The 14,026-nt window shown below is 23.4% G+C and overlaps 1 protein-coding gene across 1 annotated transcript; it reads left to right on the forward strand.

Moving 5' to 3' along the window:
- Positions 1-9,008: 9,008 nt before the first annotated feature.
- LOC145833677 (serine/threonine-protein kinase pim-3-like) lies at positions 9,009-11,126 on the forward strand. Its single transcript, XM_082940826.1, has 5 exons — positions 9,009-9,243; positions 9,450-9,581; positions 9,812-9,957; positions 10,422-10,565; positions 10,836-11,126. Exons 1-5 carry the CDS (start codon positions 9,009-9,011, stop codon positions 11,124-11,126), a joined length of 948 nt encoding a protein of 315 aa, XP_082796952.1.
- Positions 11,127-14,026: the final 2,900 nt, after the last annotated feature.

Raw genomic sequence — 14,026 nt, forward strand, 5'->3', positions numbered from 1 at the left:
ATTGCAGTTACGATCTGTATAATCAACAACGATTAAGTACCTTGGAACTGTAAAACTTTCATCTGCTACAAATTCATCTTGTGAACTGATCGAATTGTGTGAAACATTCCTGTAATTTAAAATATTACTATATTTTATTCATTATATCAAATTTTAATTTTTAAATGTTTTTTCTAATATTAATACTATTTATAGTATACCTATACTTTCTTCCTTGAAAATCTTCCTTGTAGTCTTTTTCATTTGCTTGTTGACTTTCTTTAAGCACGTGTTTTTCAAACTGATTCTCTGGTTTGCTATCATCACCAATCAAATCAAAATCCTCGTGTTTGATTGTTTTTCAACTTTTCTGACTCGATAACCTCGTTGACAAAAATGTACCCTAAAGTATGAGTCTAAAAAGTACGATCATTCCTAATAAAACAGTAATTCATTGCTACGTCTGGACAGTCTGTCATGTACACTCCTTTCCCGAACCATCCATCTTCAGAGTTTCTGAATCCTTTTTTTTATACACCTTTTACACCCTTCGGATCTGTCCCATGAAATAACAGAAAGTTGTTGCTTTTTTCATCATGCGTCGTTGTTGTTTTTGTCGGATGATTTTCTGTAACCTTGTAAACTCTTAAAATTGTAGATGAACTTGTTTTAGTAACATCTCTTGTTGTATCAAAGAAGTTTTTAAGAAGCTTGTATTCGTCTAAAGCAGGTCTAAGCTTTTCACGTTTGTATTTAGAAACTTTGTCTGTGTTTTTTGATTGTAAATCCATTTCTTAAAATTAACCTTATACTTTGAATCTATGTTTTATAGAGTTTTAAAAAATTTTGTGTATAAACACTACCAATAAGTTGTTTTTATAAAACAGATCTAATACAATAATAAAACATAGTAAAGTTAATTTACATTTTAATAATTTGTTAATAGTGTTAATTAGATTTTTTAATAAGGATAATTTGAGTTACCAGAAAAATATTTCACCACTTAGAAAACTATAATATACAGTATTGGCATTTAGAAATTAGGTTTTCATTATTATATCTTAAACTTATTTATTCTTTAAACTCTTTGTTATAAAACCTAGTATCAGGGTTGCCTCTCGTTTTTTCGAAAACTTTTCCAGGTTTTCCGAATTTCTTACAGGTTTTTAAAAGTACACATTTTTTAGTCTATTTTTAGTTTAAAGTTAACTTTAAGGTAAAAAACTGTGGTAAATAGTACAAAAACATTTAAAAGATACTGTAAAGCTATTTAAAATATTTTTTTTAATAAATAAATTTTTTGATGATGACAAATTTTTTTTAATCGATATGATAAATTTTTTTAATTAAATCAAAATTTTTTTACAGAAAATATTGAAATTGTTAAATTCAAGGTAAAGTGGCAACCCTGTAGTATTTCATTTAATAAAAAAAAAATACTAAATTTTCATTACTTAGTATATTACCTGGAGAACCTTATTCGAAAAATATTATAAACTAAAAAAAAAGTTTTATTTAAAACCAATAAATAACTCATTTTTATCATAAGAGTTGTATATTTAAAAAAACTAACGAAATATGCTTACAACATAAACTTGATATTTTAACAGGTTTAAAAAAAAATTTGTTCCAAAGTCAACTCTGTAGCAACCTTGATCTACTACAAAATTTAAAACTATTAAAATATTTTAAAAATTTAAATAATACTGTTCAGTATTCAATAAATTCTTATTTAAATATTTACACAATCATAACACAAATAAATAGCTTTATTTAATAAATTATCTAAAACGTATACTTGATTATGTTAAGTTCATAAAACTAACCACCTTTACATCCTAAAATGTTACTGCTTACTTTTATAATAACAACTTAGTTTATTGAAACTTAAATACTGAAATATTTTGATATTTTTAAACTGTTTTGGGTTAAAGTCCCAAAATAGTTTCAATTAATTAGTTAGTGAAAACCTGACAATTTTAAAATTTAATAATTATATTAAAAACTTTTAAAATATAGTTCTAAGTCTGCAATCCAGCTTCAGTTATTTTAATTTTTTTAGTGCTACCTTAAAAATAACATACTTTGAATCTTTATTTCTGAATAAGAATTATAGTTATAAAAAAAGATACAATGTCTGGATTATTAAATTCATAGTTAAATTTAAAATAAAATTTTACAAGTATTCAATATAGCCTGAGTTTTACACAAAATTTTCATACTAGGGTGGAAAACATTCAAGTTGTCAGGAGTTAGCCAGTACTTTTTTTGACCATGGTCCATGTCCATTGTTTACCATGTTTTATTTAAATTTAAAAGATTTGAAACAATAACTGGTTTAAATCTAAAAGCTTAAGCACTTTAATAAAGCCCAAAAACATTAAAGTAGATATCACTGTAGGGTTGTAGTTTAGTGTACAACCAAACCAAAAACCATTATTATATTTAAACTAAATTTAAAACTAGATAATAATTTAACGTATGCCGTATTACTTACCAGAATTAAGCATAACTGGTGATGGTTATATTTTGTTTAAAAGAACTTCAAAGACTTAAAACTAAATAACATCATACTTAAAATATGAAAAAATTTAAGTATGGTGAAAATTATTAGAAAATAACTAAATCTATAAGAATGTTTAATTAAACTAAGAAATAACTACTTTGAATTGAAATTTAAAAAAACCAGTTATATGTTACAAACCTTATTGAAAAAAGAGATTTGTAACAAACACATAATAAAAAGAAAGTTTAGTACTGGAACTACATCTGGTAAGTCTTGACTTGACTATCTATGCAAACACATTGTGGCTAGTTTATACAGCTATGTCTTAAAAATATAAATTTGCTTCAGAAAAAAATTGCTTTACGGTTGACTGATTTTTTAATATTTGATGTTTAACTAAATGAAAAAGCATTGAAACAAGTATTCCATTACACGTTTTTGATACTCTAAAATATATTTAACGTACAAACTTAGTTTGTTCAATAGATATATTTTAAATTCAACAAATAAGATTTTAAATATGTAATGTGATATATACATATAGAAAAAATATTTAGAGAGTGATTAAGTTCTATTTTGATTTTAAAACCAAAAAATGTTCTAGTTCAAAACAAAAAAGTCCTGGTGGATTTAAATTTTTGACCTTTATTTTAAAGTGTCAGCATTAGTTTAGGACCCATTATTAGTTAAGACCATCATACAAGGGTTAGAACTTTAAATGAAAATGTTAATAAAACTTGCTATGTTTGCCAATTTAACTTAATTATTTCTAAAATCAAGTATAAAAAACTTTAAATGTAGATGTTTAGTTAAATTTGCCATGTTTTAACCATGTTTTGCCAACAGTAGTTTTATTAACATTTAATAATAAATAAATAAATAAAATAAATTATCATAAAAAGGTACTAAAATATTACTGTATAAAATACAAAAACAACAAGTTTAAAAAAATAAGCATCTTTTATTAAATTTATCACTACAGTTTGTTATCTTTGCTCGTGTATCTATTTGATTCAAATAACATTTTGGCTTTTATCCTACGAAAAAAATATATACATCTGTATGTAATTCATATTTATTTTAGTAAAGGCATTTCAGTTCAGTTAAATCTTATATTGATAGCTCAGAATTAGACAGGAACTTTTTCTAACCATCTTTATAAGGTTATCTTTTTAGTGTATGACATATATGTTATGGATAGATTTATGGTGAGATTAGTAGCGAGGTTTAGTTAAAAAAAACCATCTAACTGTTCAAAATATGTCTTGTTTAATTAACATTAGTATAGCATCCATTTTAATGTTTTTAATTATTTGTTAAATTGTTTAGTGAATGACTTGTGACGAGGACTGAAGGTATTTTTTATTTTTTCTCACTATTTTTTTTGAATTTACTGAACTTATTAAGATTAACAAAAAGACACAACAACACGATAAATATATAAAAAACTTTTTTTTTTTGTATTTTCAATTCTTTAATAGTTTTTATGCATTTTAAATTTCATTTTTACTCCTAACCCTTACCATTAGTCAGTAATTTTTTGTTTATTTTATTTTTTTAATTCTGAATATTGTGAACATTAAATTTCAACTATAATATCAAGGATAATCCTGAAAATGAGGATGTTTTTGAAACTTGCCATAATTGCCAAAAAAAACTTAATTTTATTTAAATCAAGTATAAAAAACTTTAAATGTAGATGTTTACTTAAATTTGCCATGTTCTGACCATGTTTTGCCATAAATGCCATATTTGCCAATAGTAGTTATATTAACTCAAAATAATTAATAAAAGAAAAATTTATCATAAAAAGTTACTAGTATAATATTGATAAAAAACAAAAACAACAAGTTTTAAAAAATAAGCATCATATGTTAAATTTATCACTACAATTTGTCATCTTTGCTCGTGTATCTATTTGATTCAAATAACATTTTGGCTTTTATCCTACGAAAAAAAAATACATTTGTATGTAATTCATATTTCTTTTAATAAAGACACTTCAGTTCAGTTAAATCTTATATTGATAGCTAACGATTAGACAGGAATTTTTTCTAACCCTCTTTATAAGGTTATCTTTTAAGTGTATGACAAATATTTTATGGATAGATTTTTGGTGAGATTAGTAGCGAGGTTTAGTTTACAAAAACCATCTAATTGTTTAAAATATGTTTTGTTTTATTAACATTAGTATAACATCCATTTAAATTCTTTTAATTATTTGTTAAATTGTTTATGAATGACTTGTGACAAGGACTGAAGGTATTTTTAATTTTTTCTTCTTTTTTTTTTTGAATTTATTAAACTTATTAAGGTTAACAAAAAGACACAACAACACGATAATTATATAAAATTTTTTTTTTGTATTTTCAATTCTCTAATAGTTTTCATGCATTTTAAATATCTTTTTTACCCCTAACCCTTACCATTAATCAGTAACTTTTTATTTATTTTAATTTTTTATTTCTGAATATTGTGAACATTAAATTTCAACTATAATGTCAAGGATAATACTGAAAACGAGGATGCTTTTAAAACTTGCCACATTTGCCAAAAAAAAAAAACTTAATTTTTATTTTAATCAAGTATAAAAAACTTTAAATGTAGATGTTTACTTAAATTTGCCATGTTAAACCATGTTTTGCCATAAATGCCATATTTGCCAATAGTAGTTATATTAACTCAAAATAATTAATAAAAGAATTTTTATCATAAAAAGTTACTAGTATAATATTGATAAAAAACAAAAAAAAACAAGTTAAAATAATAAGCATCATTTATTAAATTTATCACTACAATTTGTCATCTTTGCTCGTGTATCTATTTGATTCAAATAACATTTTGGCTTTTATCCTACGAAAAAAAAAATATACATTTGTAGGTAATTCATATTTCTTTTAATAAAGACACTTCAGTTCAGTTAAGTCTTATATTGATAGCTAACGATTAGACAGGAATTTTTTCTAACCCTCTTTATAAGGTTATCTTTTAAGTGTATGACAAATATTTTATGGATAGATTTATGGTGAGATTAGTAGCGAGGTTTAGTTTAAAAAAACCATCTAATTGTTTAAACTATGTTTTGTTTAATTAACATTAGTATAACATCCATTTAAATTCTTTTAATTATTTGTTAAATTGTTTATGAATGACTTGTGACAAGGACTGAAGGTATTTTTAATTTTTTCTTCCTTTTTTTTTGAATTTATTAAACTTATTAAGGTTAACAAAAAGACACAACAACACAATAAATATATAAATTTTTTTTTTTTGTATTTTCAATTCTCTAATAGTTTTCATGCATTTTAAATATCTTTTTTACCCCTAACCCTTACCATTAATCAGTAACTTTTTATTTATTTTATTTTTTTATTTCTGAATTTGTGACCTTTAAATTTAAACTATAATGTCAAGGATAATACTGAAAATGAGGATGTTTTAAAACTTGCCATATTTGCCAAAAAAAACTTAAGTTTTATTTATATCAAGTTTAAAAAACTTTAAATGTAGATGTATACTTAAATTTGCCATGTTTTAACCATGTTTTGCCATAAATGCCATATTTGCCAATAATAGTTATATTATCATGAATTGCTTAAAAAAAGAAAAAAATTATTATAAAAAGGTACTAAATGTTATTGATAAAAAACAAAAACAACAAGTTTAAAAAAATAAGCATCATATATTAAATTTATCACTACAATTTGTTATCTTTGCTCATGTATCTATTTAATTCAAATAACATTTTGCTTTTATCCTACGAAAAAAAAAAATACATTTGTATGTAATTCATATTTATTTTAGTAAAGGCATTTCAGTTCAGTTTAATCTTATATTGATAGCTCAGGATCAGACAGGAATTTTTTCTAACCATCTTTATTAAATTATCTTTTTAGTTTATGACATATATTTTATGGATAGATTTATGATGAGATTAATAGCGAGGTTTAGTTAAAAAATAATCTAATTATTCAAAATATGTTTTGTTTAATTAACATTAGTATGCATCCATTTAAATATTTTTAATTATTTTCCTTTGTGACTAGTGAATGACTTGTGACAAGGACTGAAGGTATTCTTAATTATTTCTTGCTTACCTTTTTAAATTTTCTGAACTTATTAAGGTTAAAAAAAAGACATAACAACACAATAAATATATAAAAAACTTTTTTTTTTGTATTTTCGATTCTCTAATAGTTTTCATGCATTTTAAATTTCATTTTTACTCCTAACCCTTACCATTAGTCAGTAACTTTTTATTTATTTTATTTTTTTATTTCTGAATATTGTGAACATTAAATTTAAACTATAATGTCTAGGATAATACTGAAAATGAGGATGTTTTTAAAACTTGCCATATTTGCCAAAAAAAACTTAATTTTTATTTAAATCAAGTATAAAAAACTTTAAATGTAGATGTTTACTTAAATTTGCCATGTTCTGACCATGTTTTGCCATAAATGCCATATTTGCCATTAGAAGTTATATTAACTCAAAATAATTAATAAAAGAAAAATTTATCATAAAAAGTTACTAGTATAATATTGATAAAAAACGAAAACAACAAGTTTTAAAAAATAATTATCATATGTTAAATTTATCACTACAATTTGTCATCTTTGCTCGTGTATCTATTTGATTCAAATAACATTTTGGCTTTTATCCTACGAAAAAAAAATATACATTTGTATGTAATTCATATTTGTTTTAGTAAAGGCATTTCAGTTCAGTTTAATCTTATATTGATAGCTCAGGATTAGACAGGAATTTTTTCTAACCCTCTTTATAAGGTTATCTTTTTAGTTCATGACATATATTTTATGGATAGATTTATGGTAAGATTAGTACGAGGTTTAGTTTAAAAAATTATCTAATTTTTCAAGATATGTTTTGTATGCATCCATTTAAATGTTTTTAATTATTTTCTTATTGATTAGTGAATGAATTGTGACAAGGACTGAAGGTATTCTTAATTTTTTCTCTCTATGTTTTTGAATTTACTGAACTTATTAAGGTTAACAAAAAGACATAACAACACAATAAATATATAAAAAACTGTTTTTTTTCAATTTTCAATTCTCTAATAGTTTTTATGCATTTTAAATATAATTTTTACCCCTAACCCATACCATTAGTCAGTAACGTTTTATTTATTTAATTTTTTATTTTTGAAAATTGTGAACTTTAAATTTAAACTATAATGTCAAGGATAATACTGAAAATGAAGATGTTTTTGAAACTTGCCATATTTGCCAAAACAATTAACTTTTATTTAAATCAAGTATAAAAAACTTTAAATGTACAATTTTACTTAAATTTATATTTTTTAAAATTAATATTTTTTTATTTCAGAAGTTAGTATAAGTTTACCTTCATAGTTCATAACAAAATGTCGCAAATCTGATTTAATATTTTTTAATATGTTTCCTACCTTGTTGCAAAACAAGTAAAAACATTTAGATGTAGAAGTATCCAAATCTCAATGATATCATTAGTTATATTTTATATTTTGACAAGCTAAATTTAAATTTTTGCTAGGATAATTTAATAAGTTTGAAGAGTGCGAAATTTTTTTTTTGATAATAAAGTGAATTTTTTTATTTAAGGTACCTAAACACTAATACAATTCTGACATATTTGCATGGTTTTATAGATCTCAAGATTGTTTTTAATCTTTTTTAACCTACAGATTAAGTTTTAACGCTTTTGAGACAAATATTGTACTATGATAAATTTTCTTTATTTAATAAATGTAATTACTCTTTCGTAAAACAACACTTATTTAGTTTTTATAAATAGTTTTATTCTAAAATCAGGTAGACTTTTGTTTTGTAAAACCAGCAAAAGTTCTTCAAAAATAAATAGTTAGAAAAGTTAGAAGCTAACTCGTAATTTTTTGAACCTTTTTAATCCTTAATAAAAGTAATAAAGATTTTCTAAAAAAATATGTTTTAATAAAGAATAGCAAAAAAATTACGATAAAAGTTATAGATTTTTAGTAATACTCATTTTCTTAAACTACATCCTAACTATAAAGTTTTTTAATTCATCAGAATTTATATTTTTGAGTTAATTTTATATACTGGTTGTAGATATAGCTGCAAAATTATTTTAATAAAAATGGAGTAATAGAGAATTAATTTTTTTATTCTTTTTTCATGCTGTACTAGGTACATACGTCAAAGTCTTAGTTTCTTATACAAATTCTTATACAATTTGTATTCAAAATAATAAAAAGTTTAACAAAATGTTTTTATACTTAAAAAGATAGCCACAAGTTATGCTAAAAGTAAACTTGTTCTAACTATAGTTAAAAATTAGTTTAGTGGTTTTAGTTTTAAGCAACTTTAAAGTTTATTTATTTATCAAACTAATTAACTTAATTCATCTAATGAAAAACAAACTATTAAATTATAATAAGCTGACAAAATCAAGTTTTGTTTCATTTATACAAACATTAAACTTACTTTACAGCACATAATTTTAGTAAAAATTCACATAACAAGCTCTCGTAAAATACGAAATGGTACCCATAACAAACAAACGAAAAAACATACAACCAGTAACAGTCATAGCTAAAAAATGTAAAATTGACCGGGAAAAATGCGTAACACAAACATTGAAGCTACCCGACAAAAGCGAACTGACTGTTGATGACTATCATTTGAAATACTCCAGTACTAATAAAATGTTTTTCCAGAAATACAAGATTACTGATAAATGCATCGGATGGGGAGGACACGGGGCAGTGTTTATAGGTAATTGCGTAATTGGAATTACTACTTCTGTTAAAATTAAAAGTCTATGAGTAAAAATTCAAAAAAATGTTGAGTTTTGACGTTGTTACTAATCTTTAATAACTTATGATTAAAATAACTAAAAATAAGTTTCTTTAATAATTTTCATCAGATTTTGAATTTAGATTTTGCAATATTGATTATTTGTAACATGCATTTGTTCACAGGCATGCCGGAACACGAAAACCTCAAAGTTGCAATAAAATATTGTTCTATGAAAAATGTTACTGGAATCCCTGAGGAAGTTGAAAAACATCAAAAAGTATTAGGGGCAGTGAAAGGAACAGTCTTGGAAAATAGTAAGAATTTCGTTTGCCTTATCCTTCAACATTATTTTCTTTTCTCTAGAAATCACTTATACTTAACTTATTGTTTTCTTTTTTCTTTCTTTTGCATGTCTTTCAATTTAGTCATGATGTCAGTATCAATGTCTATAATGCCTACGTTTGGCATGCAAAAAAAAAAGAACATAAACAACGAATACAAAGATGTTAAACATCAAAAACTAAAAATAATCAATATTAAACAGATATAGTGAAACTAAAGGACTGGTACACTTATGAAGACTACTATATCATAGTGATGGAATACCTGGACGGTTTCAAAGATATTTCAGCTTATTTAGACAAGCATGAATACATGGATGAGAAGAATGCGAAGCTGTTGTTCAAGAAGGTTTGATAATTTTAAATTTAAAGATATGTTCTTTGTATAATTGTTTGTTAATAAAACTATGGTAGAAATAATTTTGAATTACTACCAACTACTAAAATGTTTACTTATATTAAAAAGTTACAACTAAAAAAGTATCTAAGCTAAAAATTAAATAAGTTATTGTAATCTAGTATCCGGATTCCGACTTTTTTTAAATTATAACCCTCCTCGATCAGGATAAAGTTTTCAAATTAGCTGGATCCGAATCCGACCGGATCCTGACTTAAAAATAATACTTGTATTAAGCAATAAAAAGCAGAGGTTGATTAAAGTCAATTAAGTTTCGAACCTTACACTATATGTTACAAGAAACACTTGAAAAGTACATATGATCCGTATCCAGTAGATAACCACTTATAACTTATAATTAACTTGTGCTATTTATGATAATTTTAAACTGATTTAAAACCAACAGTTTTTTTCAGGCGTACAAAACGATTAATCGCATGAACCAGAAGGGGGTCTACCATTTGGACGTTAAATTAGACAACATACTAATAAGAGAACATGAAGGCGACATTGAAGTGAAATTCGTTGATTTCGGATGCACTCATGTAGAAAGCGATAAGGTGAGTTTTATTAAGACAAATGACTGAGCTATACACGTGGTATAAAATTTTAAAATTTGTTATGTTTTCTTCAAATGTATTTAAATATAATAAAAACTACATAAAAACATCGATAAAATTTATTTATACTTTAATAAATATTCAATTTAAAACTTACAAAACTTAAAATGATAGATACTAAATTTTTATATAAAACTACTACATATTTTTGTTAACATGATTTAAAAACTTAATAAATACAAAACAAAATTGTACATTATTTATTTAAAGCCGTTCGATAACTGGAACTGCGTTGGCACGCAAGGATACAGATCTCCGGGAATAATCCAGGAGAAAACATACAAGGACGCCGACATCTTTGGAATGCTGGTCTCCGTGTACCTGATGGTGGAAGGTGATTTCATCTTCGACGATGACGATGAAGTCAAGAAAGACTTCAAGGTGCCGAGGGATAAGAGCACATTGAAGTTTAACAAGTTTATCACTGAAATGCTGAATGACGTTTTCAGCGGAACCTTTACGCACCAGAAGATAATGAAGCATGGATGGATGAGACGATAAAAATTTTTGTTCAGTTATACAATTACTTCTCTAAAAAAGTTATATGATTATTCAGTTTGATTGATTTTTCCTTTTGTAATTCACTATTTGCTTTAATAAACTGCATTAGCGAAATAAGTTGCTTTTCGATTTAAATTCAAATTTCTAACACCATGGCTTTCAAAATTTGATTGTAAAATATAACAAATTGTGTTTGTTCCTTGATTAATTGTGAAGACACATAATTAAATTTTATATAAAAAACCTTCTAAATTTGTCTTTTCTCAATTTGTAATATTTAAAAACTAATTTAAGTTGATATATAATAAGTTAGAAATATTTAAACTTAAGTAAAAACAACTAAAACACTTAATCTAAACATAAAATATGGCATTTACTAAGCAAGACGAAACGTTTTATATGTTTTTTGTTTATATTTAATAAGAAACGTTTTAATCATTTAGAAAATTATTTATTTTTTTATATAATTACAGGTACAAATAAAATTTGAATTTTTTTGTCTAAATCAAATAGAAAATTTTAGTGTAAAAGATAATTTCGACAAAGCGTTCAAAATACACAAATATCTGGTTTTGCGAAATGTCGGTTTCCCGAGCTTTTAAATATTTTTTTTTTATTTGATACTGCTTGCAAGTATGTCATCTACTGGATAAGTTGTAGTTCTCTTTATTTAACAAAAAATTCTTGAAAAGTAATTTTTTTAGGGATCTAAAAGTTTTATGATATTTTTTAAATTATAGGAACAAAAAGTAGTAGTAAATTTTAAATAAGCATTTGATGAATTTTATTAAAAAAACGGGTGTGTTCAATTGTTTTTACTTTTATTTTTTAATATTAAAAGTAAATACGTGAAAAATAAATATAAACAGTAAATATTAGTTCTACAATGTTGTGAACTCTTTTAATAAAATAAATTTTTATTCAAAATTTTGATTGAAGAAAGTAAAACATTTATAATAACAAAACATTAAACACAACTCTTTGATAACAATACTTAATAAAAAGTTTTAATATTTGAAAAAATAAGATACTATAAGTAAAACTTGATTTTACCCTTAAAAACATTGTTATTTTAAGTTTTTTCATCTATCTTAAATAGCTGTACAAACTGTTTTAAATGAAATTGTTGTAGTGTACACGAATAGAAATAAATTATAAACTTTAGATTTAGTCAAACATTAACCTGAACTACAACAATGACGTCAGCTGAACTTATAAAAAGTATTTCACACGATGAATAATGTCATCAAAATTAAAGTTATCTGCCAAGCAGTTTTTCAAACAATTTAGAATAAAGCTAACTAAATCAACAAACACTTTATTTTTGTTAAAATTAAGATTAGAAAACAGTCTTTAATAATGTTTAATAGAATCAGAAAATGATAAAAAAAGGTAGAGATATTAATCCAATTTTGAAATATAAAAGTCCTTTTTCTTAATTAATCACCAATTATGTCAAGAAATTAAAGTTTGAAAATAAGTTAAATTTTAATCTTAAAACTTTAAAAAGAGCAAAAATTTTGTCACAGTTAAATTTAATTATAAAAATAAAAAGTATATTTTCATAACTTTATTACGTATTAAACTCATATCACAACTTAAATACATAAAAATAAATATAAATTGTCTGATTGCCTACTGTATCACTTCATGAATAGAATATTTAAACAGCAAATGTCTAGAATCTAAAACTTAGTATATTTATTTTCATGCAAACTTGCATCTACAAATATATTATTTTAAAATAATTAATTTTGAATTTTTTAAGCTTGTTTTTGTAAAAGGTTATAGCTAGCATTTTAATTTAACTAAGTTTTGACTGTTTCGATAGTTGCTATACGAATTAGATAGGATTTGAAAAAGCAATACAAAAAAATAATTTTAAGTACAAACTTTTTGTGCTTATATATCTAATTTTTGATTTAAAGTTAATCTGTTCACGTTCATTAGAAAGCTAGTACTTAAAAAGATTTTTTATATTATCTTACATTTCAGATAAAAGTTTAAATTACACATTTTATCTCAAGAACTTTTATTTAAAATAATGTTGTTTACTGATCATTTTAAATACATATTTTTTCTAAGTAATTAGCTAAGAAATATTATTAAGAAAGATACGACTTAAAATCTATGTAGGATGCTAATTGAAAAATTTTGAATACTTAATACTATTACCAACAATAAACATTGATTATATTATTTAGACAACAAAAATATGTTCTTAAATACGTACAAGAGTTTTGTCATAACTTCAGTATAATATGATTAGTTTTAAACTTATTTACACAGATTAAATTTATTAGTTTAAAACATTAATTACAATTAAAGTTTTAAGTAAAAGCATATTTTACATATAAATTTAACCTATTTATCTAACTCTAATTTATATGTTAATTAAAAAAGGATTTTATTATTGTAAGATACTTATTTACTTTGTAAAATACACAAATAAACCTTATAATGTATAATAAAATTAAGATTTGATAAATGTTTTTGATTTATATTTTTAAAACGTCATAAACTTATAGTTTTATATGTTTTGTTTTTAAGAAAACAAATAAAGAGATAATGGAGGAGAAATAATAAGTTTATTCTTTCAAGAATTTATTTTACAAAAGATTTTCATAATAATCAAAAGGTGTTTATATAATACTTAATCTAATTTGTTAAAAGAATCTACTTTTATTTATTAATATTTTATATTAAACGATTTACAAGTGAGTTAGGTTAGTTACAAAACTACAGTTTCACAGAAGTAACAATACCAATAATTATCAGTTAAAATAAACTTGTAAAATCACTACATATGACTAAAAAACTGAAAATTTTAAAACTTTGTAATTGTTTTTAAAGTAAAATCAACTAGTTTGCTTTAAGTTAATAAGAAGAAAAAAAAAACA

Source organism: Thalia democratica, chromosome 4 (assembly GCF_965202585.1).
Source record: "Thalia democratica chromosome 4, ktThaDemo2.hap1.1, whole genome shotgun sequence".
In the NCBI taxonomy this organism is placed as follows: Eukaryota; Metazoa; Chordata; class Thaliacea; order Salpida; family Salpidae; genus Thalia; species Thalia democratica.